Here is a 27,793-nt window from a genome sequence, read left to right on the forward strand (position 1 = left end):
GCCGACCGTACGAGCCACTCTCCCATCATCAATACAAGAAACTAATGCAACTCTGGATGGAAATAAATGTTGTGACATTGCAGAAGCTTATTGAAACGATGCCACAGCAAATTTTTTATTCTTATTATGCGGCTCTATTTTTACCCACCTTTATTTTTCTTTTTAATAATGTGCCTTGTTTTTATACGCCTCAAATAAAGTTTTCTTGAATCTTGTTTTGTATATTACTGTAATGTTAATACACTCATTATTCCAGTGGCAATAAATTAACAGTGGAGCGAAGATGAACTTACAGCTCCACACTTGATCACATCCTCAGTGAAATGTTTTGGTTTGAGTGTTTGGTTACTGTTGAATCTGTGTGATTATAAGAAACATTAAAACATTCATGCCAAATATTTTTTTAGCACCAGATGTGGAAGAGTTACAGGAAGAGTTTAGGTCAGTTTTCAGTCACATGACCAAATAGTTTAGTGACATTAACACATTAACTCACGACACCGAGTTATCAGAAAAGGTTAATTTGTTGTTTATGGGGCAGAAACATTGATCTCTTGGTTTTAAAGGTTAGTAAAATATAAAGTCTGAGTGTCTGAGATAGATATGAATACTGGGCGGCAGATAAACACAATTATATTATTATTTAACCATTATTTGAACCAGGAGCAGAACCTCAACAACACATCTCCTCTTACTTCGACATTTCAGACACACACACACACAGAAACTTGACGTGGTACTGATTTATTACATTTTACACACACGTGTACTGTTTTGGTAACAGTACGACGGCAGACAAATAAAAAGCAACAGAAAATATCAACAAAAGGAGAAAAAGTCTCCGGAGCATTAATGCTACTGATCAAACGAGCTTCCTGCTGTACACCACATAGAAATAACTACAGAGACGTCCCTACTGAAATCCCTCCGACCTGCAGCGAACGCTCCTCTCTATCCATCCAGTAACTTCAGGATGCTCTCCCGCTCCTTCAGTGCTTTCCAGGCCTGGTCCTTCTCCTTCTTGGTTGGGGTGCGTTTCTTCTGCCTGGCTGCCATGATTCGGCGAAATCCCTCCATGACCTCGTTGTCAGACACCCGCACTCTCTGCCTCAGCTCCTGCTTGCGCATCTCCTCTTTCGCCAACCTGTGAGGCAGCAGCAGCACACGAAGAGCGAATGACGGCGTGTCACATTTAAACCGACGTACGGTTTATAAATAATGGTGTTTACACCCAGTTGTATGTTGGAAAGAAGGTATTTTGAGTGAAATACTTGATTCTGATTGGTAAATTACAGCATTATGTATAAACCAAACCACAATCTAACCCAGTAGTTTTAGTGCCTAAACTCTGTAACTGAGAACTGATAATAAAAAAAGAAAACTGTCACATACACTACTCACTAAAAGTTAGGGATATTCAGCTTTCAGGTGAAATTTCAGGATGAACCTAAAATGCATTCTAACCTTTCCAGGTGAACTTAATGTGACCTTCTCTAAACCTTTGAATGCACATGTCCAACTGTTCAGTGTCTCAGTACTTTCTGCACCAGCTGCTGTTCTCTAACAAGAAGCTTAACAGCAACATTCACAACAGGTTTGATCCATGAATCCACCAATACATTTCCTGCTTCAGTTAGAATTGGTATTTAAACAGTCCTCCTCATCCTGCTGTTCACATTCTGACATCATGAGACCAAGACGACACCTAACAGTTGATCAGCAGCACCTCAACACTGGAGGCTTCAAACAGGAAGTCCTCAGACGGAGGTGTTCACTGAGCTTAGAGGGTCACAGAGTGTCATCAGGAGGTTGGAACAGTGATACAGAGACTGGAAGAGTCACAGAAAGGAGAGGAGTGGACGTCCTTTGGCCACGTCCCAATTTATTGAGACACTGAAAATGTTTTGTTGTGGTTTACCTACCACTGTTGGTAGATTTTCTTTAAATAAATTGTTTAAGAAGAATAAAATCACCATTGCATGCTTCTACTTAAATGTCCTACTTTCATGATATAATATCACTGTAGCATTCACTTTTTACATTTTCCATAAATTTCACCTGAAAGTCGAATATCCCTAACTTTTTGTGAGTAGTGTACATAAGTTTACAAACAAGTTCATGCAATTTACTGTAGGTTTGAACCAGACTGCTCCTCGTATATGTCCTATAACTAAACCACTGAGCCACCAAACCCACATTAATCTAAATAGCGGCTGTCCTCACCGGAGCAGCTCCTGTTTACGGGCTCTGTTGTGAGCACTCAGGGCTTTGAGCTCCGCTTGTCTCTTCTGCAGCTCGGCCAGAACCTCGTCCTCCGAGTCTCCTCCCGGTCCGGGTCGCTCCTCAGAGTCCAGCAGCCCCTGAGCCACCAGCTCCTCTTTGATCCGAGCCTCCAGGGAGCGCGTGTGAGGAACACTGTACAGGGGGGAAGAAACACAGCTACGGTCAGCGTAACACCACAAAGGACATCGCAAATAAAACAGATCTCTGTGCGTGCTGTGTGCAAACACATGAGGTGCTGCTCAAATACCTGAAAGCTTTTCCTTGGCTTCTGGGAGACGTTCCAGCGCCGTCGTTTGCATCCTTCCCTGAGATATCGGGTATCGGAGAATCCTCCATGGGGGATATAATGTTCTCCTGGAAGAACACAGAAGCAAAATCTCACCAATTATCGTCGTGTTTCACTGCTTTCACAATATTTAAACATCATTTTGGATATCTGGCTCATCATTCATTTGTATTTTGATATGTTAACATACTGACCTCAACAAGAGCCTGGAGCAGACGCTGTGTGAGAGGACCAAAGGGACATCCGTCCTCTGGAGACTCGTGCTGGGACTCAGACTTTTTCAACAGGGAGTCCACATCTACGGCAGGTGAACAGGGAGAGGAGTATTAAAATAGATAGCTGTTTTTTGAGATGAAGATGGGTGATCACCTACGGTCAGCACGCCCCCCAGTTTGGAGAAGCAGACAGGCATCCTGGCACAGATGCTGCTGCGGACGGGGGGCAGCAAAACATTAAAAAAAAAAAAATCAGTTTAAGAGTATATATTTAGAATAGTTTCACTGTTTTACATTGCTGTTAGACAGCCCTTTCCAACAGGGACCTGAGGCCATCCTCTCTTGACCAGACTCCATTGACAAAAACAGTCATTTTACCTCACAGAGCATAGGGGTTTGCTGTGTTACCGCTGCCTCAAATAAATTATCTAACACACTAGTTTGGATCCAAATTAGCCGTTTAAAGCATCAATGATACACAACAACACAAACAAACTACACGATGAAGGCAGCGGTAGACGAGCATCTCCTGTGTTCTGGAAGGTAAAAATAGTGTTTTTGTTAATGGAGTCTGGTGGCTTTCATTAGCGAAGACAAAGAGAGAACAGTTTCAGTTCTCCAGTGAAAGGGCAGTCTGACGGCAATGTAAAGCAGTGACAGTATTCTAAATATAGAGTACACCTGAAGTGATACTGATTTTTTGGACGCAAAAGCACATTTCCTGCTGCGCCGTCCACAGCAGTACTTCGCTCAGCATCTGTGCCTCATACAACCCTAGTTCAAATAATCCCAACTGTCCCTTTAAGGTGAACACATGCTTCTGCAGTAGCTACAGTCTGGCATTGTGATACGAAGAGCAAACCCGCCCAGGCTGCGGTCTCCCCTCACCTTTAGCATCCAGCTCAGACAGCGGTCCTCCCATGAGGCTCTTTTTCTTGTCGTTGGCTCGCGCTCCTTCCCGTTGCTCCTCCAGCAGATCTTCCTGCGCCCACCGCTGAGAGTAGTGTTTCCCCAGTGCCGGGATCTACAGCGAACACAGGCGGCACCGAAGCTCGACTCACATTTCAAATGACACAATGAAAACACTCAGATCTGCGGCCGCGCAAAACAACTACTGAACATACTTTAAAATACTCCGCTTCATCCTCCGGAGGTTTCAGAAGCTCCTCTAGCAATCGGATCTCTTCATTTGTGATATCAGCACAATATGGCTCAACTGACGCCCAAAATCTGAAATAAAAAAAGAGAAATAAATACAAGGAGCAAAACATAAATGACACCACCTTAATCTGAGGAGCTGTTGTTGCTGACCTGTTGGGTGCGTCGTTTTTAGGAGTGCGGGGAATGTCTTGTGGGTCGTCTGTGAATTCATACTCTTGGACTTTAGGCTGCAGATTCTTGGATTTGGGTCTGCCGGGACCTGGACCCGGCCCGTGGCCGCCTTTGCCCTCCAACTTCTGCTTCTTTGGTTTGTGGCGAGAGGAAGCAGCAGGGTCCGGGTCTTTTCCCAGCTTCAGAAAGCGCTTATCGCCCTTCTTGTCCTGCCAGTCAGTGAGGATCTGCAGAAGAAAAAAAAGGGGCATTTATTGTAACACCTGTCTTACTCTGGGGGTCACAGCCACAGGTAGGTGACCTGGGGTGAGGAAGGATGGAGGGGGGGGAGGTTCTCTCCCACCTGTCTCTGCTCCTCCAGGGCTCGCAGGCGGCGGCTGGCCGAGGACAGGAGCGTCTCCAGCTCCAGCTGCAGGGTGTCCAGCTCCTCGATGCCGATGCCATCGTCCTCCGAGCGGCCGAGCACAGCAGTGTAGCGGGGACACACCTTCACGTGCTCGACGGGCTTGAAGTCGTAGTATTTCAGTGGGGGGCAGTCCTTCAACTCACTCATGGTGCTGGGAGAGCTGGCAGAGTCTGGAGGGACCGATACATGAGGACAGAGATGTGTGAAGCTGTGATTATTACTGTCTCACAAACACACACACACACACACACACACACACACACACACACACACACACACACATATATACGCACTCACACACACACACTTATATATATACACACACACAGACTTATATATACACACACACACACATACATACATATAGGCCTATATATATATATATATATATACACACACACAGACTTACACACACACACACACACACACACATACATATATACACACACACACACGCACACACACATACATATATACACACACACACACAGACTTTTATATACACACACACACGCGCGCGCGCGCACCCAAACACACGCAGGTCTGCTTCATCGGTCTCCAGCTCGCTGGGCCCAAAGTGCCCAAATCTACCCTCAAACTTTAATTACCGCCGCTGTGATCTCACGATTTTGCGCACAACGTTTGATAAGAAGCAGTTTGAGACATTACAGTCTTTAAATGGTACAAATCTAGATCACATATTTAAATCTTTTGATGTTTAAGAGCACCCATATTTACCGTCAGTGAATGGCCTCCATGATGGAAACAACCATTGCGATTGCAGGGAGGAGGGGGGGGGTTACACTCAAGAGAAATTATGGCATATTTTCGACATTATTTAAGATTTTGAAGAGCATAATAAAAGTACACAACCATAAAAATAACTGTAAAATCGTTGTTAAGTCTTATAATTTACCACAACAAACAAACCGTAGTTAATAATTCGTTAGCCTAATCCTAGAATGGTATAGGCGGAGCAAACCATTTTGTACCAAGGCACATAAAGACATGTATTACCGCCAAACCCGTGTTTTAGCCATTTAACCGGGTTTTATGTTGATTAAAGAGATGTTATTTAACATCTTTTATTAAAAAATACAGATTATAAAGGCTCCAAACGAGTCGTGTACCAACGGTCACCGAGCAACATGTCTCCTGCTCACTGAGCGGAATGGACGCGCCGTCGGGTATGCTCGTTTTACACAAAAAGAACCTCCCCCGGGCGGAGCGATATGTGAAAACAGCGACGTTAAAGGAGCTAGGTGTAAAAAAGAAGCGCACCCAGTCTGTTCTAGGCGATGTAGGATTCACGGAAGAGGAGTCCCAGGCGTGGCTGAGGAACTTCCGTCTTCTACAGCACAAAAATGGTAAGTCTGCCAGACCTAATGTATCTTTATTTTTCATATTTTACCCATTTATCTCGGCTAACTGATGCTACACTCGAGGTAGGATTAGCCTGCTAGCTTAGTGTTCCCCTCAGACGGGGTTTCCGGTTTGCTGCAGAGAGGACGGGCATCCTTGATACGGTTTGCAGAAACTAAAGTCATTGAGCTGAGCTGTCTTTTCCTCTCGGGCCCCCTTTTTTTTCTTCTTCTTCTTCTCCTTCCTCGGTACTTTAGCTGTCAGCTCTCATGAAGCTCTGTTGTGGGAAAGCTGTGACAAAAGTGATGCAAATGGATGTAAATAATTTGGATGATCTGCAGCCACCTGAAAGCTTCTCATCCACTCATTTTACTGCAAGAAAACCATCCAGGTCGGAAGCAGAACCCTCTCATCTACATCCAGATTGATTTGCATCAGGTTATTGCTGGTTAACATCATGTTTTTCTCCCTAAAGTGGCTGTTAGTAGTTGTGTCTTGTAACATATTGAGGTGTCAAACTGGAGTGGGGTTGAATTGCATCCCTGCAGACAGCTGATTGTGGTTCCTGATCAAACCCTGACCTCACAGGCCTGACCCTGCTGGAGAGGAGAGGAGGGGTTCAGTTTGCTCCTGATCTGAAATAACAAATAACCTTCCCTTATTTTTATTATTATTATTATTATTCCCTCCTCAGACAGCGACTCTGCGCCCCTACTTGAACGCCGTGAGGGCCACCCTGCAGGCGGCCCTCTGTCTGGAGAACTTCTCCTCTCAGGTGGTGGAGCGTCACAACAAGCCAGAGGTGGAGGTCAGGTATGTTCAGTGGGGTGTGTTTCACTGGTTGTCCTCCTGCTTTGCTTCCTCCTGTATTTTTTTTTTTACTTTTCCAGCCCTTGAGCTGTTTGCAGATCGTCCTCAGCTGTCACACGAGTGTGGACTTGTGCAAACCTGCATAAGAAAATCTAGGAGGGGAGGGAAAAAATGACAGAAGCAAGGGCAAGGCTGTGAAATTAGCCAGCAGGGACAGGCTGCAGCGTGTTTGCGGGTGTCTTTGAAATACAATGTGAAGATTAAGAGTTTTATTTTTAATATATGCTCTATATACATTATATATGCTAATGTGTGTATGTGGTATGTTACTATTTTTATTGTACGGAATCGTTTTTTTTGTTTTGTGTGTTTTTGTGTTACAAAAAAAGGGAAAAACATCAATAACATGTTTTTTTACTGATGTTTTTCCCTTTTTTTTCTTTTTTGTTACTCATCCTGGGCTCGTATCTTGAAAAAAAAAGTCCTAAAAACACGTAAAAAGAAAAGAAAACCACAGGAGTTTTATAACATTGCACCAAAACTTCGAAGGTTCTGTGTAGAGCCATGCGGGGCACGATGCCGCCTCTCGGAAGTGTCTGTAGTTTAAAACCGAGTGGGTCTGTCTGTATCTGTGACGTGCGGATTGCGCTGTGGTTCCAGGAGCAGTAAGGAGCTGCTGCTTCAGCCTGTGGTGATCAGCCGTAACGACAAGGAGAAAGTCCTCATCGAGGGATCCATCAACTCTGTCAGAGTCAGCATTGCTGTCAAACAGGTGAGTAAAGTCAGCAGGGGTTTTAGGTGCTTTGTGGTCAGTTCTTAATTTCTTTTGCAGTCTAATAATATTACTAAAAATAAATGCTGATTTGTCGCTGCAGGCTGATGAGATCGAGAAGATCCTGTGCCACAAGTTCATGCGCTTCATGATGATGAGAGCGGAGAACTTCTTCATTCTCAGGAGGAAACCAGTAGAGGTGAGCGGCACCGAGGTGGACGGGGAATCTGGCTCCTGTGTAATAAGATAAAAGAAGGAGGGAGGATACAAATAAAAAGTGGAAAATCCCTCAATATTTACATCGTACATTCCTCAGCAGTGCAGTTAAATAAGTGACTGTGACTCTGATTCGCTTCTTTTTAATCTCCTCTGATTTCAGGGATATGATATTAGCTTCTTGATTACCAACTTCCACACGGAGCAGATGTACAAACACAAGCTGGTGGACTTTGTCATCCACTTCATGGAGGAGATCGACAAGGAGATCAGCGAGATGAAGCTGTCCGTTAACGCCCGGGCCCGTATCGTCGCCGAGGAATTCCTCAAGAACGTAAGAAGTGTTTTTTTTTTATTGTAAAAGACAGAAATGACGACAGGGGAGATAATTCTGACCTCCTGTCTCCACAGTTCTGACGACACTGTCGTCCTCACAACCCGGGAAAACGCTCCGAGGGCCAATCAGCACGAGAGTGGAGAACTAAAGGAGTAAACAGCCAATCAGCGAGGAGATGAGAGGAACGTGACGCGACGACACCCTTTGCACCTGCCTCGAGTATATCCGTGTACTCATGACTATCAATGACTGTATATAATGAAATATTTACCAGTTTCATTTTCAGCCACTTAGAACAAATCCCCAAACAAAGGCGGGTCCTTAAAGTATTAACCGAGTTGATAGCCATGAATACACGGGCGCCGAGGACGTGTGGCTGCAAATTAAACGGCCAGGTTTTTGTATTATGTGTACGTGAGTCCGTCTGTTCTGTCACTGTCGTTTCAAATTTCTCCGTTCAGGAAACCCAAATGTTTGAGGGGAAAAGTCGTCTGTGCACGCGGTGCAAGAGCTGTCTGTGAAGACGCTCCCAAACCCCGTGTATGAACATAATAAAACTCTGTTGTTTGTACTTTTTTTTGGTGCTGTGTCATTCACGGTGAGCGGTCGTGCCTATAAATGGGATTTTTCTGCTGTGAGGAAGTTGACTTCAGCTTTTTTGGCCGCATTAATCACACTGTTACTGTTTCAGCTGTCAGGAAGGGGAAGTGACAACCTTCATGCTGCAGTGTGACAGTGTGTGAACCACTTCTGTTCACATTTAATAATCATTTAACCAGAAATTACATCCAGAAGAGAAGAAAGTCACGTTTTTAAAAATTCCCCTGTATTTATTTGCTCATTCACAGCCTCCCTGCAGAGTAACTTTACTGATGTGATAATGGTAGATGGAGGTTTGTTTATTTGTTAAAGCCACTTTGGGAGTTCAGATGAGGAGCAGTACAGGTGCTGGAAAACCTTAAAAGTGCTTGAGTTTCAAGGTTTTAGAAGTTTTTAATGAAGTGTTTGAATCAAGTTGAAATTCTGATTTCATTCATACAATAAATCACAATCTGACGGAATAATTTGGTTTTTATAAAAAGAAAATGAGTAAGTGGGAGAGGACCTGACTGATTTGAATGTATGTTGTATGTACGACAGCCGTTAGGTGCTGGAAAAGCTTGAAAATGCACCTTGAGTATCCTTGAAAAGTGCTTGAGCTCGACTTAGGAGAAGGTGATGAAGTTATCTCCTCCCATGTGTTTTCATGGCGTCGTCCCAGTTCTCCTGTTTGATTCTGATCCTGCAGCCTCCACCCGTCCCTCGTTTCAGGGGACGGAGAGACGGAGGAGGATCGTCGTTCTCAACAAATAACACCTTTTACCTTTTTCTGACAGTTTAATAACTGGTAGATTAATCAAAAATGATAATCAACACAGCCCTGATTAATAATCAAACCCATAATGAGAGAAATAACGAGAGGCTGGTGTATAAAAATAGCATTTTTTTTTATTATAGTGGAGTTCGGACTTACATTTTAAAGTCGTGACCCAAATCAACACAAACACCTTTGAGCTAATTGTGTGTGCTAAGTGTGTGTGTGTGCAGAAATCATCCATGAAGAAAGCCACGATCTCATTTCACCCATCAGCACAAAACTGAAGTGTTTCCATCACAGAAAACCTGATATTCATTCACTCACTCGCTCGCTCGCTCATCACCACATAATAGTCTAAATAGTAAAAGGTTTTTAGTATTGATTTCCAAGTAGGTTTGTAACCTTCAAATTGCACATCATCACTGAAGACACCTTCACATGAAACAATGATTGCACAGTACAGTAACATGTCGGACACGTTCACGCCACCATTTGATGAAACCGCGTGATTAATACTTAAAATATAGTTCAGTAACCTTCGGTGTTAATTATACGGCTGCACAAATAAACACACACTGAATATAAAGGAACAAACGAAGAGGAAGCTGCTGCCAGTCCAGAGTTTAAAATCCCCTCTTGTGGCTGTTTAATAACCTGAAGGGCTTTAAAATCTGAACACACGTCAGCTCCTTCAAGTCGCTTTAAAAAAAGACGGACACGAGGGTTACAGTGAGATAGAGGTGTGTGTCTGTCTGTGTGTGTGGGTGGAGGTGATGGAGGAGGAAGTGAAATAACCAGAAGAGTCCGTCAGAAGATGGGGGTGGGGGGGTGGGGGAGTTCAGACTGCAGCAGGCCGTCAGAGGTGAGCGGGGACGGTCTGCAGGGCGTCCTGAGTCGTACGGTGGATGTTCACGTTCTGGAAAGAGGAACGCAGCAGAGTCAGACGCCTTCTCAACAAACACCACGTGTGTGTGTGTGTGTGTGTGTGTGTGTGTGTGTGTGTGTGTGTGTGTGTGTGTGTGTGTGTGTGTGTGTGTGTGTGTGTGTGTGTGTGTGTGTGTGTGTGTCAACACATTTAACAGGCAGACAAATGAGGCTTGGCTACCACTTAAAAACACTTTCAGAGTGTGGATCCCTGCTGTTTTTGCACTTGAAGGAGATCTTCTCCTTTTAGTTGATGCACTGAGGTGTGTGTGCGGTTTTCTAGACCTCTGTAAGATCTCAGGATCCTTTCAAACCTCATTAAAGTGCAGATTAACGACCCACTGTAGCAGCATTTGTTTAAGCGTGGTTTTGTTTCTTCATGTTTTTATTATGTCCTTATCCTTTATTTTCAAAAGAAGCCCTCAGGCGAAGCGTCAGTATTATTGGCTGTGAATAACAAGCTCACAATTTTGTTAGGACTCTAAATCCAGACAGACCGAAAATGTGTGTGAGACACAGTGAGCGTTTTGTTCGGGCTGATGAATGGGCAGCGCTTTCTGCTGCACCCCAGCGGAGCCTTCGCATGCGAATGAACAGGAGGGGGGAAAACTCAGAGTCTTCAGTTTGCACAGCAGAGTAAAGCAGGAAGGGCTCAGCGAGGAGCATCTGATCTGGAGATCGGAAGAACAGGAAGAGAGGAAGGAGGGAAGGAAGTCGGCCTCTTTGGTGGTTGTGTTTTATCTCCAGGAAAAAAAAAAAAAGCTTTCAAGTCAAACTCTCTAAAATGAATCACAAGCAAGAGGGTGGTAAAGAAACATGAAACAGTTAAGTGGAGTTTATTCATAAATAGACAGAAATATCTTCCTCTTAATGTCGATCAGTGATCTGAATAAACTGGGAGGATCATTCACATTGTTGCACCAAAAGAAAAACAAAAACAGAACAAAGTACTTCCAGGATCTTCATTCAACAGTGTTGGACAACTGTGATAGACGACAGCTAGTAAAGTAAACAGTTGATTCTTAATGTGCAAAATCTAAAAAAAAAAAAAAAAAATGTCCCGACTTCTACTAACAGAAAAACAAAGTGGTGAGACGCTGATAAAAGTTAAGATTAAAATCAGTTTAACAGATTCATGAGAAAACAAACTACATGTAATCACTGCTTCCACAGAGAAAAGGTGCTTCATTCCTTCACAGTTCAGATTACAGGAGGAGAAAAACAAAACAAAAACAAAAACAACCCTTAATCAACCGTTATAGTCACTCTCCAAAAATGGGAGAAAGTGCACGACACAAGATCCGTGTCATCGGATTAATAATCAGAATTAGAAACTGGATTCCAGTCAGTTACCGTCAAAAGATGTGGAGGAGAAACAGGAAGAGGAGGAAGAGGAGGAGGAGGAGGAGGAGGACAGCGAAGAGTGAAAGGGAGCTCAGTCAGAGGAGAGACTAGAAGCTGCAGAGTTCAGGGCAAAAAAAGGGGGCGGGGGTGTGGGGGTAGAGAGTGTGTTGGGATGGGGGGGGGGGGCACTGCCTCATTGGTGAGCTGGTACTGTTAGCAAAGCCTCCTCTGACATCCGCGACACCTCTACGTTCTGTTTGATAAAAACAAACAAGCACAAAGAGGGGGAGGGATCAAAACACATGGGAGATATGAAATACACGAACACACACACACACACACACACACACACACACACACACACACACACACACACACACACACACACACACACACACACACACACACACACACACACACACACACACACACACACACACACACACACACACACACACACACACACACACACACACACACACACACACACACACACACACACACACACAAAAGACTCGGGAAGAAGCATTGAGTTCATCACGTGCTTTTCTTCTTCTTCTTTTTCTTATCAATCAGACGATTTCTCAACTCCCGCATAAGTCGAGCTGATTTCCAGCGAACCAGCCGATCATGATAATTTATATTTCTTTAATCACAGTTTGGTTTAGACCCCAAAACTACCCGGTTAGGTGGAGTTTGGTGTTCTAATAAGGAGTCAAATAAAAACGCTAAAATGTACATGAGGTTAAGTTCCTGTTGGGGAGAGACTCGCACACAAACAATAAGAGTTTTTTTTATTACTTATTAAGCAACAAAATGCATCTATTCCACTTTAAATATCAGCTTTAACATCATTTTGGACCCTAAACGCTGTTGCTCTGCACTTTATCCTGCTTATTACAGCTTTGTACTAAATAAATCAACAATTTAGACACAAAATACTGACTTAAAAATCATTATCTATACCAACAGTGTGCTATATAGACGTGACAGACTGTAGAGTGTAATTGACCAATCAGAAGTGAGTATTCAACAAAGCGTGAGTGTGAATAAATGATCCTGATTTCCTGACGTGTGCCTGGCATCATGTTGCACTCCTACAGATTACATGTATTTATAACAAACTTTTATTGGCTGTTTAACGTGGGACTAATTTTATCTGCGCTCTTCAGCGTCGATCCCTGTGAGGACCCGGAGCCTGTTCAGCTCAGAGGCTTATTTATTTATTTAAAGGGTGTGGGGGTGGAAATGTGAGAGCGACAGGAGTATTAGTCAGTTTTTCTGCTGCGCTCTGATAATCTGCACATAATCCAAAAGGAAAACCTGCTCTCAGCTCGTTGCCATTTGTGTATTTATAAAAGAAACATGATCGTCAGGATGAAATGGCTGGAAAATAAAATCAGACAAACCAGCCTGTGAACCATTTGACCTTGAAAAAAAAAAAAGTGGGTCACTTGTTCTGTGTCTGTTCACTAAGGCTGCAAGAAACAAACAAACTAAATCTCCATTCAGGAGCTGCAGCTGGTCGAAATAAGGTCCAAACCTCTACGGCTGGACTGCTTTTAATTTGAAAGGACAGAGATGGGAAGAGATGGCGGTCAGTCAGTCAGTCAGTCAGTCAGTCAGTCAGTCAGTCAGTCAGTCGTGGATCACCATCAGTTTATACAGCTGCTCTCTGCGGTTATTAGAAGTTATTTAAAGACAGATTATATGTCGGACAGGAAATCCAAAGTGTGGGATTGTTCCCAGAGCGTAGAGCAAACAAATAACAACTAACTGTGTAATAAATAAATGAATAATAACTGTTCAGACTTTACTGGCCTTTCTAACACATTCACAGCCATCAACTGTGTCGTTAACAGGCGCCACACTTTGTTTGGCTGATTCTTACCTCCAAAAACCCACCGAGCACGTCAGCATCTTTAAATCCCACCGGGTTTTTCCAGAAGTGCAGCGTTTGCCCGGCTGATTCGCTGACTGGCTCAGATTTCTACGTTTCTACGTTCTGTCTTCTAAGGTTTTGTGTTTCTCTGTGATGTTGTAACATGTTAGTCTTACTGAGTTTGTTCTTTCTCAGCCTTGGAACTCAAACCATTTTCTGCTGAATCCAAACTGCTTACTGCGTGTGTGTGAGAGTGTGTGTGTGTGTGTGTGTGTGTGAGAGTGTGTGTGTGTGTGTGTGTGTGTGTGATACCCACCTCCGGTCTTTCTCGGTGTGTGTTGACGGCGTCCACGTTTAAGCTGATGGACTCCACCTTACAGCCTGAGTGTGCAGACAGACGTTTGGTTTCATCAGAACAGTTTTTTTTAATTATTACATGTCATTATAAGTTTGTAGATTTTATTATTTGTGTTGTTTCTAAGCAGACCGGAGCGCGGTCCTACCGTAGGCCACAGGCGTGAGCTTCAGCACGGTGTGCAGCGGGCACTTCAGGTACGCCAGCTCCTCTGTGTGAACACAAACACACCAACAGTTCATAAAACAGCCTGAACAAACGAGGAGCTCCTGCACGTCGTCTCCACATCCTTCGTCTAATCTACACGCTTCGATCTTCAAAAGGGATTTTTCTGTCATCTGTTCTTAATTCTTTAAACATCACTCAATATTTTGATGTCAGGATTATCGTCTATTTTATTTAGATGTGTTTCCAGGAAGTTCAGAGTTCATTGCTGCTCTGGAGACAATATTTTGTTCTATTTAAAGCAACATAACATCTATTTTACTCTAAAATATCAACTTTAAACGCTTCGTAACGTCTTTCACGGCACCACAGCTCACACCGTTGGCTACGAACGACGTGATGGGTGCGGATGTTTCCAGATTTTTCCCAGTTAAGTGTCGACATCTGTGTCGCTTTATGAAACCAACACAATCTTGTTATTGAGCGAATGTGTTGTTCTGTTTGGCTGCTGGTCTTTTCTCCAGGAAAGGAGATCTTAATCTAAATGAGACTTAAAAAATTAAATACTAATAACAATAATAATAATATAAATGTTTGTAATGCTTATCAGAAGTCACATCTTCTTGCTTTAAACTATAAATAAAGTCTAATCCTATTGATTTATTGCTGTAAATATATTTTAATCATTATTTTTTTGAATAAAAACAAACATGAGTATCTTTAAGTGTATAAATATCAATAATAATAGGAAACATGGCAGCCTGGAGGCTCCAGTGCTGCAGCGTCAGACTACTGACTACTTTGCAGTAAACCTGTTTCTGATAAAAGCCAACAGAAGATATATGATATACAGTACGTACTGTAACATGCTGCTCTGCTCCACAATATGGAAATCAGGTCAGTCAGCCAGGAGTGAAACACTCTTCTCAGTATGAGGCAATGAAAGTGTGTCACTACTTAAAAAACAAAACTACCCTACTTGGTCATTTCCTCTCATTTGCTGTTCAACACACGTAAAGGTGAAACTGCATCACGCCCGTTTGTGTTGTTTCAGTCTCAGTTAAAGGACCAACCTGCTGTTTTATCCAGGAAATAGGCCAACAGGCAGCGCATGACGGCCTGGTGACAGATGACCAGCACGTTCTCCTGCCGCTCCAGCTCCATGATGACCGGCTCCAGCCGCTGCACCAGGTCCTCGTAGGACTGAGGCGGAGGAGAGGACACATTAGAGAAGAGTTATCACTAAAGTCAGCTGCATCCATGTTTAGTTTTCTCTCCTGAAGATACTTTGAGATGATCCCTGAGGCAGACCAACACCTTTACACACTTATTTATACATCTACTTTACATTTTATTAAAAAAAAAAAAGAGATTGACATGTTAGCAGGAGGGGAAATCCATACAAGCTCTCAAGCTCTCTCAACCAACGCTCGCTTTAACGAGATTCCCCTAAACGTTACATCAGCACTAATGCCCGCATCTATCAACCTGCGTCAGTTTAATGGAGGTAATGGGATGGACTTAAGGTGAGAACAGAGCAGCGGGCATTCAGACACCCATTAAACAACCTGACCCCACATTTCTGACACACACACACACACACACACACACACACACACACACACACACACACACACACACACACACACACACACACACACACACACACACACACACACACACACACACACACACACACACACACACACACACACACACACACACACACACACACACACACACACAGACACACACACACTAATGTGGGCTCTTTCTTCACTGCTGGTGCTTCGCCAAATCCGCCTGAGACCGCTCGTCCGAGCCAAGGCTCGTTAACAGCATGCGAGCGGCCAGAAGCCGTCTGGATGCACTTTAATTGTTCGTTTGTGAGTCAGCGAGTCTTTCTCTTCACAAAGCAGGACCGAGTCTGTATTAGGAAATTCCAAAATTCACACAGAGGCAGCAGTGTTTCCTGTCGGACAAGAGGTTTTCTGTGGAGCCTCCTCGTTCCCTCCCACTCAGGATGAACCAACACTGAATTATTATATGAATTAATATTGTTATTTTTCAGTGACAGTAATGAATAGTGTGTTAAACGAGCTGGGATCGTCTCCTGTTAGTCAGACACAGAGTGTCTTAGTTACTGAAAGGCTGTGGTGCGTTCACTGCCACAGAGAAGAAATAAAAGGTCTTCACGGGTATACTCATGTATAAAAATAAGAACAACTGGAAACTTGTTTCCACATAATATTCAAGTACTCAGTCCGTTAAGAAACACGTCTTTAACTGTTGAACTGACTGAGTGGAAACACTCTCCACCACTGACCTCTCCCTTCGGGTACCGATAGCGGTATTTGTCCTGGTCCCTCAGAGCAAACTCCAGTGGATAGTTCTCCTGGATCTCCTCATACATCATCTCCTCACACACGCCCTGAAATGAGATCACACGCAGATTAAACTCCATTAACGCCCCACACACACACACACACGTCAGGCCGTTACTCACTGCATCGATCTCGTTCAGGACCTTCCACTGTTCGTAGGGCACGCTGAGAGCCTCGGCGGTCTGGATGGTTCTCTTCATCTGGCTGGTCCACACCTTCAGGTCTCTGATGTCCTGTGACTGGATGAACTGGCTCAGCTTCTTGGCGAACTGAACGGACAGGAAAAACAAAACTAGTTAAATCTCTCGGTGACTAACATAAATAATTGGACACATGCCGTGAGAGCCTGACGTGCCTCTTTGCCCCGAGGTGTGAGGCCTGAGTCTCCCCCGATTCGACCCTTGACGTTGAGCTCGCTCTCGCCGTGGCGGCACAGGTAGATGGAGCGCGGCGTGATGTGAATGTTCATGAGGTAGTAGACGATCCGGCTCTGGATGTGGTCCAACACCCTGTTGACCAAGTAGCGCTGCCCCACGTCCATGATTTTAATGTAGGAGAGATCCCTGAGAGGAGACGGACACGTTAAGCCTCCTGATCAGCGGTGGAAGCACAGACGAGTGCGCTGCTGCATCGTCACATTACCCAGAATGCAGACAAATGTTTACTTACTTTACAAGAAGTGACAGTGACACAAAATTCATGTCGCAACAAGCTTAGATAATGTTTGTGGTTTTAATGAGGCTGCAATCATGTCAGACTCATGTTCATCACACTGAAATAATATGAAACTGAGACTGCTGAGACTGTTGAGCATCAGAAAAGAGTCACACTGACGGCATTAGATAAAAGGTCGATGCTATTTACCCCCTGGTGTATGTAGGAAAGAGTGTATTTTGTGTTTAATGTTGCTGCCTTTTATATTCATATTTGATTTTAACTCAAACCATCTTTTCCTGAAACTAACCGAGTAGTTTTCTGGTGCCTAAATATAAACAAACCACGACTGACATATATAATAACGAATGAAATATAATGAAAGATGACTGAAACATGCGAGTCAATGAATAAATACATAGAATAAATGTATTTTAAACCCTAAGCAGATTTTATTCCCATGTTTCAGCTCACCTGTCCAGGACTTCATCCAGCGTCTCGTAGGAGTTTTCATAACACTTGATCCTCTTCATGAAGTCCTCTACGGCCTCCTCCGTGTTGCAGTTGGTGTAGTCGGGGCTGCCCAGCTTCACTTGCTGCGCAGAGAGACGACAAGAAGGGTGAGACAGACAGACAGACAGACAGACAGGAGTTTCATTCTCTCCCGAGGTGACACAGACGGACACTCACCACTATGTTCTCCTGTATGACATCTGGGTCTTCACACACAGACTCGACGAAGAACACCTGAGAAAAGAGGAAGAGGAGGGACGGATCACACTTCAGTGTGAAGGTCGGTGAATGTGCTTCCCCTCCGAGGACGGAGAGTCATCACGTTACCTTGAAGCCGTTCTGCTCCGCGAACTGGATGATGGTTTGCCTCCGTTCTCTGGTGGTGTTTGTTGCATCAAACACCTGTTAAACACGGACGGAAGAGAAATTAACCCACTTTATTATATTTTTTGTTTTCTTCTTCGCACACCTGAACCTCATTTTCCAGAAACATCTAAACCATTTTAACACTCGGCTCACCGCAACCTGGCCCCCTTCCTCTGTGAGATACTGCCGCACGTCGTTCAACGCCGCTGACGCACATTGTCTGCAAAGATCACAGGTGAACCTCGGTCATAAATGGCTAGTGGTTCAATGAATTGTTAAAGGGGCGCTTCACCCCAAAAAACAAAGGAACATATTTTTAGATCATTCTGCCTTCTCTAAAATATTATAGAAGTGTTACGGCACTCGCTTTGCTCAAGATTATCCACAGACTTTGCTGTGAGCAGTTTCATGTAGGAACTATTTTCTGCTGAATTACACCCACCGAACATAACAGGCTGATTCCACGCAGTCACGAGCGTGAGATTGTTTCCTGGTGTAGTTCAGTAGAAAATAGTTTGTACGTAAAAACTGTTCACAACAAAGTCTGTGGATTCTCTTGGGAAACGTGGTCATGATGTCTGGAAAGAGACTTTGCTGTTGAGTGCTGTTGGTGGGGTTTGTTTTTGTGATTTGAGCACCACGAGCCGAGTGCCGTCCAGCTCCATCAGATTAGAGAGAAGGAAGATGTCTCTACAGCTGATATCTTCAAAACTGAGCAACTCCCACCAAAACGCTCTAGATGGATAGATAGCACTAAGATAGCTGAGTGAACTGCCCCTTTTCGGGCGGCTGGTCGGTTCTCTTACCGTCTGATCTTTAATCCCTCCTCGTTGTCTGGACGGAAGAACTCAAAGGACTTGTAGATCTTCACAAACTCCCTCCTGTACTGCCCAACGTTGAACTCTGCGGGGGACACAAGAGGACACTGGAGGTCAGCTGATGTTTTTCTACGACCGTGCCTCGTTGCGTTGAGGTCTGCTCGACTCCGCTCACCTCTGGTGGGAACGCCGATCCAGTTAAGATAGCGGGTCAGCTTCTTGGAGATGTAGGTCTTCCCTCTGGCAGGAAGGCCCACAGTCACGATCAGGGTGGGACAGTTGGTCATACATACTGCGACAGACACAGGGGAAGGAAAAATATTAGTTTATCTCAAGGTTTTTCTTCAACAATTCTTACAAAGAACATCAGCTGCAGACACACCATCACTCTTAAAGGTCCATTATTGTGCAAAAGGCATTTTTTAACGTGTTTGACGTAAATGTGCGTCCCCCGGTGTGTTAAACTTAACGCAGAGAACGTCCTCTCTCTGCTTCTCCTGCTCCATCTTTTAGTAAATCTGTGTAAAAACACGTTGTCTGGATTTCGCTCCCTTTGTGATGTCACAAGATGATCTGTTGATCACGTGACCTCCTCCAGGACCTTCAGCAGGCCAAAACAATAAATAAAAAACCTCCTGAGTCCACCTTCTTAACACGAAGACGCCGAGGGCGAGAGTGAAGCAGCAGATTGTTTCTGTTGGTCTGTAAAGATTCACTATCAGCACTAGATTGTCCAGTTTTATCCGCCGTCAGCGAGGAGCAGAGGGAGGTCGAGGAGGTCGCGTTGTGAAACATCTGCAGACGTCCAGCAGCTGGTTTCCACACTCTGGTGCAGTGTGTGCACAGACAACTGGGTCAGAAGGACGTTCTGCTTCAGTGTGTGTGCACAGACGTTTGTGTGTTTGCAGAGTTTTAACTTGGAGGCACCGAAAACCACAAAAACTCCAGACTCTTGACGCTTTTATCAGCACTCCTACATTGTCACTGTGGATGTAACTGCAGTAAATAAAGTTTCATTTAAAAAACTAAAAGATGTTTAAAGGTTTACATGACTGCTTGTGAGGAGGAAACACCAGATTATGCTGAAAAAAATCAAGCATTTTTCAAGAAGTACATTCAAATTCATGCATATCCCCAAACTTGAGGGCATAAAGGTTAAAATTTAAAACATTTTCCAAACATTTAAGGCTTCCTAGGAACCCTGAGTCTGACTCCAAACAACTTCTTAAAAAAAAAACGCAGGATGGTGCTGGGTTAATATCCTCCAAACTTAGATATTCTGTATATTATAGACAATATTTAACACAACTGGTGTGAAGTATCTTTATGAATACTGAGATGTCACATTCTTCTATTTGACATTTATAATGCCACAGCTGAGAGGAGATATTAAACTATAATTTATATATAAATAAAGCTAATAAAGTCTATATTTTTTATTCTGGCATTGCCTTTGATGTGTGAGCTGCAGAGTTCTTGTTTTAAAGTGCGTATTAAACGTTCACCCTCGCAGACACTGAAGTTTTTCTGCCCGTGGAGGGTTTTTAAGAGCATCTCTCAGACTTTGCGCTCCAAAGTGACACATTAATCCCCCGCAGGCTGGTGGTTTCTGAGCCATTTTAACATCCTTCCCGGGCGATGGGAGAGGACCCGAGAGAGCGCAGATAAAGCGGCACATCCCGCAGGGCGGATCTCTCACATGACTGCGGGGATTCAGTCCGTGTTTACCCGGTGCGCCAAGCCGCGCGCCAGCCTGGGCATCCTTACATAACCGCAGCAGGGAGATTTGCCCGCAGAGGAGCCGGATGATGATGAAATATCGCGTTGCAGGAAGGTGGAAAGAGAAATTGTTGGTCGTTAGAGCCAAATGGCTGCACGGGTGCTCGCGCCCGTCGCCACGTTGCCGTCATACGCACCCTTTCTTTGAGAAATGTGTTTCTCCGGAAGGCCATTTTTGCACGGCATCCAGATCTTCTTCAGCGGGTTTTGGGTGAGCTCCCGCGGGTTTGACGGCGCCCTGTCCTCCATCCCGGGGGCTGGTGAGGCGGAGGCGGCCGCGCCGGGAACACGGGGCCTTTTCCCGCGATGCTGCTCCGAAGGTGACCGGTGTTTCATCCGCTCTGCTCTGTTCTGCTCTGCTCTGCTCTGCGGGGATGGAGATGATCGGCTCCGGTGCTCCGGTGTCCCCCAACCCTCCCCCAAAGCTCCCTTTCCCTGCGCCGCTGTCACGTGTTCAGATCCGGACACGCTGTAAGCGGAACAGCCGGGCCGTAGTGACTGCAGCACGAGCGCAGCGCAGTTTCTGCTCGTTTTACCGTAATGACACGAGTGCGCAGACAGAAAGTACAAAAACCAAAAGCTGCAGCAAATATTTATCATAAGCCACATGTTTTATACCGTCATTTATTTCTATTTTATTTGATAGGAATGATGCATTTCATCACAGTGTCAATACAAAGCTCGGAAGTGAGTTTATAGCGATTGCTAATTTGCAATTCTTGCCCCTTGTTGGGCTTTTATATCCTGCTGGAGGCATTTATACTTGGTGTTGGCATGTTACAGTATGATAAGTGTTGCATTATTGTTTTGGACACTGGGTGGCGGTAATTAGATGCACTGGGTCTGTGTATATATATATATATATATACTGGGGGCCAGGGTCACACAGCTCTCACCTGTCTGGGTCAAAGAAACACTGGAAACCCGGCATGTTTATTACTGTCCAACCTGTTCAATCAGCTGCTATTCAATTTTTGGCAACAAGAAAGAAGGAATATTTGAAAAAACAAGACTAAATTTCCATTAAACATGTCAGTACATGTCATAAAACAGCTTCCACTACAAATAATTACAATAACATTCATGTATCTTCTGATTATTGTATTAAAATGTCATTTTTCCTAGAAATTAGGAGGAAAAAGACTTTTTTCAGATGTCAGTTCTGGTTAAATTATGCCGATATTAACTAACAGTAAAAGAGTGACAGTAAAAAGTACCATTATGTGTTTTAATATTTGAAGCTGTCTCTCTACACTTGATCAGCAAGGTTGTTTTTCACTTGTTTCATCAAGTTAGTGTGTAAGAAGCCAACGGTCTTTTCTGTTCAGTCAATCAAATTATCTTTAATAATTACCTACGATCAATATGGTGCCTTCACATATGTTTGAGTTTATCGTGTTCACGATAAAAGTCCATTCAAACATCTATTCTAAGTGGACATTTTATGCTGACTTTATGAGGTTAAAGCTCCCATATTATGCAAAATGCACTTTTTAATGCCTTCTTAAAATAAATATGTGTTCCTGATGAACCTAGAAGACGCCAAACTCGGAGAAATAAGATGTTTTCTTATGCAGATGCAGATGCTTTCACTTGTTATGTCCCTCCCTGCTTCCTGCTGAGGAGTTTGGAACCATTTGGCATGATTTCGCTCCATCTAACCAGCCAGAGTGACTCAAAACACCTGTGTGGGTTTGCAGAGGCACAATGGGTTCAGCATTAATGATTACATTATTGTTTGTCCGTCCTTATCGGAGCGCAGTGCTTTGTTTGAAATGGTTGCTTAAGACTTAAGATAAACTACAAACTTCACTTTCTTGGTGCACAGACAATGAGCCTTCTGCCACAGGTGTAAATAATCACACTGACGATGGCTGGATTCCATTTATCTGCTTCAGTTTCAGGGTCGTATCACCTGAGCTTTTCACAGTAATGTCACAAAGATGCTATTTACACAAGATTTACGACAAGAACATCGTAAATCTTTTATTCCTCTTCTTTTTTATGGACTTTAAAGGTTGACTAACACTTTAGACATTGAGCTGACATTGTCCATGAGATGGCAGCATTACTCTTCCTCTTTCTGAGTGTGTGTGTGTGTGTGTGAGTGTGTGTGTGTGTGTGTGTGTGTGTGTGTGTGTGTGTGTGTGTGTGTGTGTGTTGACCCCTGCTTCTAAACTATAGTGCACAATATAAGAAAACACCTGTAACAGTCAGACATTTCCCACTGATGAACAGCTTGCGATGTTCAAGGGGGGAAAAAGGTGTCAGAGAGGTTTGTGTGAAGGTGTTTCTAATATTTTGTCCATCTCAGGTGATCAGACAGCCTTTCAAATGTCTCCAGCTCCACCGTCACAATGGTTGGAGGAATTTACCATAGAGACAAATCCACACCACATAACTGAACATTATGAGCTTTAACAAAGCTTTTTTGCAGAGGTGCTGGATTACACTGCGCAGGTGTGCCTGATATAGAGGTAAGTCACTCCAGATTTTCAGGTTAGTAGGCCCATCTGGACTACCTGATGCGCTGATTATATTAAGCTTTAGAGTCGGTCTTTGTGCTGGAGTAACAGGGCCTGTGACCTAAATATGGAGCCTTTCTAATTAAATAGCTCTCTCTCTCCTAGATTCCCTGACTGCTAGCAGACTGAAATATATGTCAGTTTCATCAGGCCTGCAAATAAATGGCACACTAACTCATGCTGGGGATTTATTTTTAGCTTTTCCAGCTGTGTAACATAAACACCCCTAAAAAAGAAAGTGTGGCTCATGCTGCAAAAGTTAGTGAGTGGAGGTGTAATGTTTGGTGGGCTGGTTTTTAAAAAAAGGAGCTTATCTTATCTGCACAAAGCTGAAATAGCCCGTGAGAGCACAGCAGACTCTCCAGTGTGCACTGGGGGAAATACGTTTTCACTGAGGTTCAATGTAGGATATGAACAGGAAACAGATCTCAGTGCTCCTCCTCCCAGCAGCTGCCATGCAGGCTCTGATTGCAGCTAACAGCTTTTTAGCCTTGTGGTGCTGAAGGCTTCTGCACAAGTCATCTCCCAATATAGTGTGTTAACATTTCCACTCGGCAGTGTAGCAGCAGGCGCTCAGTGTTTATAAGATGCATTGCATTGCATCGCAGCTGCCCAGCATGAGCAACAGCAATAACAACAACAACAACAGCCATAAACACAACAAACAGCCAGAAGCACCATCCTCTGCAGCAGCATCTCCTTTAGGGTCACTGAGAGGGGACACCGACGTGATCAGAGGAGATCACCCTGACAGATCAGCTCCAGGCTGCACCGAGCGTTTAGGGGTGATTCTAAGAAATATTTGTTAATGTCGGCTGCACATTAAAAAAAAAAACATCCGCCTCCTCCTCTTCATCCTCGGTGACTGCAGCTCTAACAAAACGAGGCTGGTCACTGTAATAAACACACGGATTGTCGCCTGTGGCTCTTATGTAGGGGAAAGGTCTCGGTGGCAGCGTCAGCGCACCGACTCTTGTTTACGTCTTGCAGCGCTGCCCGACTCTTCCTCCGCCATCCGGTTAAAGGAACCCGGTGTGAACACCCGCCCGTCAGGGACACCCCCACCCCCGAAAAGCGACGTCTCTTACCCGCTCTGTCCGGCTTCGCTGGGGGCTTGGAGCGGCTGGAGCAGCCTCTCATCATGGGCGTCTGCTGTGATGGAGCTGCCTGGCGCTGTGACGGCTACGTGCAGCCTTGCAGAGGCTTTACACTGATGCTCACTGTGCACACACCCACCCCGAGAGTGTGTGTGGGTGTGTGGGTGTGTGTGTGGGACCTCAGGCTCTGGAGGAAGGCTTTCTCCATAACTGGATGCAGTGAGGTATCAGCCTACCTGCCCTCTGCCCCCTCCCACACCCCACCCACCCCTCTGACAGCTGAGAGATGCCCCCACCAGGCCTGACAGGGCTTTAGTTGGACTCTTTCCCAAAGACTCTGGAGGTTAAATTAAGAATAAAAACAGTTTGCACACTCGAATCTAATATAAATTCACCAGCATTCAACATTAAAATCCAAGACGATAAGATTTCTCAGGAATATTCTGTATTTTTGGATACTTACCTGTTTGAATTCTCCTTAAATAATACAAAAAACAGCACTCAGCATGATAACAGTACTGTTAGGTGTCATAAAACAAAGCTTAGGAAGAGTTCAGATATTTTCCAGGAATAGTTTGAACTGGCAGAACTTGTTTTTTCTGCAGGTCCTGTAGAAGTATTCACGCTAAAGAAACATTCAGAGCCAACCTGTGCCAACTTCTGAGAAGAAGACTATCAGTCAAAGTGGAGAAGGAAGCTAGAATAATGCCAAGAGAAGAATGCCTGACTGTCCACCTGAGGAGAGTCCTGTGGGAGAGTAAAGAGAATAAAGCACAGGTGTAAATCTGATGGACGCAACTTAATAACAGATATAATTTTCACTAAATCAGAATTAATGTGTCACATATCAGAGATTAGCAGGGGAATAAATACACTACTCACAAAAAGTTTCACTTTCACTTTCAGGTGAAATTTATGGAAAATGTAAAAAGTGAATGCTACAGTGATATTATATCATGAAAGTAGGGCATTTAAGTAGAAGCATGCACTGGTCATTTCTGGTAAAACAGTGGTAGGTAAACCACAACAAAAAATGTTCAGTGTCTCAATAAATTGGGATGTGGCCAAAGGACGTCCACTCCTCTCCTTTCTGTGACTCTTCCAGTCTCTGTATCACTGTTCCAACCTCCTGATGACACTCTGTGACCCTCTAAGCTCAGTGAACACCTCCGTCTGAGGACTTCCTGTTTGAAGCCTCCAGTGTTGAGGTGCTGCTGATCAACTGTTAGGTGTCGTCTTGGTCTCATGATGTCAGAATGTGATCAGCAGGATGAGGAGGACTGTTTAAATACCAATTCTAACTGAAGCAGGAAATGTATTGGTGGATTCATGGATCAAACCTGTTGTGAATGTTGCTGTTAAGCTTCTTGTTAGAGAACAGCAACTTGTGCAAAAAGTACAGAGACACTGAACAGTTGGACATGTTCATTCAAAGGTTTAGAGAAGGTCACATTAAGTTCACCTGGAAAGGTTAGAATGCATTTTAGGTTCATCCTGAAATTTCACCTGAAAGCCGAATATCCCTAACTTTTTGTGAGTAGTGTATTAGGGAAATTAGCAGCAGCCACCGGCCAAGTTCTGGTATAATACTACTACTACTACTATTAATAATAATAATAATGATGATGATAATAACTTGATTTATATGCCACCTTTAAAAAACAGAGTTTAAAAAGTACTCTGAGGTCAAACAAAAACAAGGAAAAGCAAAACAAGAAGAAAAAACAGGACAAAATCCGGGGAGAGAGGACGAGAGAAGAGACAGAGGACATTAGAACATTAAAGGGTGCAAATATAAATACACACAAGTAAAGAATAAGAGCAATAATAAAAACAATAGAAAACAAAATAAGTAAATAGATGAATAAAAGACAGCAGCACAGAGTAAAAAAAGACATAAGAGGACATGAAAAAGACGTAAAAGTGAGTCTGAAAATGAGTTTTAAGCAGTGATTTAAAAGATTCTCAGCATGTATCACAGATTTCAGGTCATTCACCAGATGGTAACAGGGTAATAACTCTATTTATGTGGCACCTTTAAAGTCACAAAGTGCTTTACAGTGAAAACTAACAACAGATAACGATAAAACAAGATCCAAAAACACACACATATCTATATATGTATATATGTATATGCACATAAAAGCAAAACAAACGCTACACGGGTGAGAAAAGGCCGTGAGGGTCTTTTTTTGTCACCTTTAGTGACGAGTGGAGTTGCTGGAAGCGTTCGCAGGGCCCTGCTGGAGGATCTCAGGCTCACAGGAGCTCACAGATTCAGGCAGACGTCTGACTCTGCAAGGCCTTAAAAACAAGCAGTCAAATCTCAAAATCAGCTCTAAAACTCACAGGTAACCAGTGCGGTGTAATGAACACACACTCTCTCTTAACGTGAGGCTGTTAATGATAGCAGCCTGTGATGAAGAAGATGATGATGATGATGACTGTGAAGGCCTGTACCTGCACATCTGGGGAGTGTGGAGACAAACCGGACATTAAAGATGGAGGAGAGACACCAGGAAGAAGACGTGGAGCTCAGAGAGGTCTGGACGACGTGGACGGAGCTCGACAGAGAGGCTGAAGGTCAGATGGCTCCAGGCCGGCCTTCAACACATTCCTCTCTAAAAGGGCAAAGCCACCTCCCCCACCCCACCTCACCCTACCCCACCCAGGCCTCTACTGCACCCTCACAGAGCAGCCTACCGGTCAGACCAGTCCCTCTGTTACTCCACTTGTCCCTGAGCCTACAGCAGCAGGAGCTCACGTGACCCAATGTGGGGCCTCCATCTGAATCATTCAGCTCCTTTAATTTGGAATTTCTCTTTTTTATTTTCAATCATTTCTCATAAATCTGCTCTAAATTTAACACCCAGTCGAGTTAAGTTGTTGGTTTGGCGAGTCCACAGAATTTACCGAAGATACCCGAGTGAGCATTTTCTGTTGTCATGGTGGTGTAATAACAGTCTGTGGGGTTTATTTTAAGGTGCTGGGAGGAAACAAAGACTCCAGCAGCGAAGGGACGGGCCGGTGTCATGGTGCTTCACATTAAAGTGAAAGGACGATAAAGACCGTGTGTGATCCTGCAGCTGTGACGTGTTTCCCCTCTGTTATCGTTTTGTTTATATAATATTAAAAAAATCCTGGAAATAATAAGAAACATACAAATAAATAATCAGATTTTCAAAAACGGAGTCGTCTTTTAATATGGCCGTGTAATGATCGATATTCACGCCTCATTCTGCACATAAGTAGAGCTCTTTTCTTTGTGCAGCTCTTTTCAGGGAGATGTGATGTTTTTACATCAGGAGGTGCTGTCTTTGACTGTGGCCTGTATTATTACAGGAACAATAGGCTTAATGAATCAGTGCCAGGCTGTTGCACAAGTCGCGACCTGTGCAGAAGCTTCACAGGAAAGAGCGGAGCGGCTTTATGAGTCAGCGTGACGCCCAAATAAATAAAAATGTAAAAACAAACAAGCAAACGCGAGCTTTTAAAACAGATCCCTGTGAGTTGTAATTAATTAATTAGTTAACTGTCTGTGCTGGTGTTTCAGGGAGGATCGGGGACTTTAGTGGACTAACACAAGTAGGAAGTGTAGGAGACATCAGTGT

At 44.0% G+C, this 27,793-nt stretch overlaps 3 protein-coding genes across 6 annotated transcripts; 1 reads left to right on the forward strand and 2 right to left on the reverse strand.

Annotated features, from left to right (window-relative positions):
- Positions 1-745: 745 nt before the first annotated feature.
- On the reverse strand, positions 746-5,337 carry tada3l (transcriptional adaptor 3 (NGG1 homolog, yeast)-like). The gene is made up of 9 exons (XM_070838911.1): positions 5,261-5,337; positions 4,460-4,692; positions 4,096-4,343; positions 3,909-4,014; positions 3,673-3,808; positions 2,764-2,867; positions 2,531-2,637; positions 2,224-2,415; positions 746-1,144 (listed from the first exon to the last, which is right to left on the reverse strand). Exons 2-9 carry the CDS (start codon positions 4,667-4,669, stop codon positions 952-954), a joined length of 1,296 nt encoding a protein of 431 aa, XP_070695012.1. The 5' UTR covers positions 4,670-4,692; positions 5,261-5,337; the 3' UTR covers positions 746-951.
- A 469-nt stretch (positions 5,338-5,806) lies between these two features.
- arpc4l (actin related protein 2/3 complex, subunit 4, like) lies at positions 5,807-8,590 on the forward strand. The gene is made up of 6 exons (XM_070850429.1): positions 5,807-5,889; positions 6,579-6,697; positions 7,355-7,466; positions 7,570-7,665; positions 7,846-8,016; positions 8,094-8,590. The coding sequence occupies exons 1-6, from the start codon at positions 5,887-5,889 to the stop codon at positions 8,097-8,099; spliced, it is 507 nt and encodes a 168-aa protein (XP_070706530.1). The 5' UTR covers positions 5,807-5,886; the 3' UTR covers positions 8,100-8,590.
- A 906-nt stretch (positions 8,591-9,496) lies between these two features.
- Positions 9,497-24,299, reverse strand: pfkfb4a (6-phosphofructo-2-kinase/fructose-2,6-biphosphatase 4a). Of its 4 annotated transcripts, none has more exons than XM_070838892.1 (14): positions 24,174-24,299; positions 18,957-19,073; positions 18,770-18,866; positions 18,117-18,183; positions 17,925-17,999; positions 17,775-17,831; positions 17,559-17,680; positions 16,786-16,993; positions 16,553-16,699; positions 16,373-16,477; positions 15,120-15,249; positions 14,030-14,092; positions 13,843-13,907; positions 9,497-10,292 (listed from the first exon to the last, which is right to left on the reverse strand). In XM_070838892.1, the coding sequence occupies exons 1-14, from the start codon at positions 24,226-24,228 to the stop codon at positions 10,233-10,235; spliced, it is 1,368 nt and encodes a 455-aa protein (XP_070694993.1). In that variant the 5' UTR covers positions 24,229-24,299; the 3' UTR covers positions 9,497-10,232. The 4 variants fall into 4 exon arrangements, with proteins under 4 accessions (XP_070694993.1, XP_070694984.1, XP_070695001.1 ...); XM_070838883.1 differs by lacking the exon at positions 24,174-24,299 and adding an exon at positions 20,698-20,914; XM_070838900.1 differs by lacking the exon at positions 9,497-10,292 and adding an exon at positions 10,710-11,897.
- Between the last annotated feature and the right edge of the window lie 3,494 nt (positions 24,300-27,793).

The sequence above is a fragment of the Pempheris klunzingeri genome, chromosome 2 (assembly GCF_042242105.1).
Source record: "Pempheris klunzingeri isolate RE-2024b chromosome 2, fPemKlu1.hap1, whole genome shotgun sequence".
Lineage (NCBI taxonomy): Eukaryota > Metazoa > Chordata > Actinopteri > Acropomatiformes > Pempheridae > Pempheris > Pempheris klunzingeri.

What these genes read in the sequence shown, in the direction of transcription:
- tada3l (XM_070838911.1), bottom strand. Translation starts at nt 4,669, where the DNA reads ATGAGTGAGTTGAAGGACTGCCCCCCACTGAAATACTACGACTTCAAG. An exon ending in GTCTGAGCTGGATGCTAAAG is followed by an intron (nt 2,868 to 3,672) that starts GTGAGGGGAGAC and finishes CACCTGCCGTAG; the next exon opens with ATGTGGACTCCCTGTTGAAA. An exon ending in AGCCAAGGAAAAGCTTTCAG is followed by an intron (nt 2,416 to 2,530) that starts GTATTTGAGCAG and finishes CCCCCTGTACAG; the next exon opens with TGTTCCTCACACGCGCTCCC.
- arpc4l (XM_070850429.1), top strand. An exon ending in TCAGCATTGCTGTCAAACAG is followed by an intron (nt 7,467 to 7,569) that starts GTGAGTAAAGTC and finishes TTGTCGCTGCAG; the next exon opens with GCTGATGAGATCGAGAAGAT. An exon ending in TCAGGAGGAAACCAGTAGAG is followed by an intron (nt 7,666 to 7,845) that starts GTGAGCGGCACC and finishes CTCTGATTTCAG; the next exon opens with GGATATGATATTAGCTTCTT.
- pfkfb4a (XM_070838883.1), bottom strand. Translation starts at nt 20,896, where the DNA reads ATGAAACACCGGTCACCTTCGGAGCAGCATCGCGGGAAAAGGCCCCGT. An exon ending in AGGAAGGGGGCCAGGTTGCG is followed by an intron (nt 18,000 to 18,116) that starts GTGAGCCGAGTG and finishes CGTGTTTAACAG; the next exon opens with GTGTTTGATGCAACAAACAC. An exon ending in CGGAGCAGAACGGCTTCAAG is followed by an intron (nt 17,832 to 17,924) that starts GTAACGTGATGA and finishes CTCTTTTCTCAG; the next exon opens with GTGTTCTTCGTCGAGTCTGT.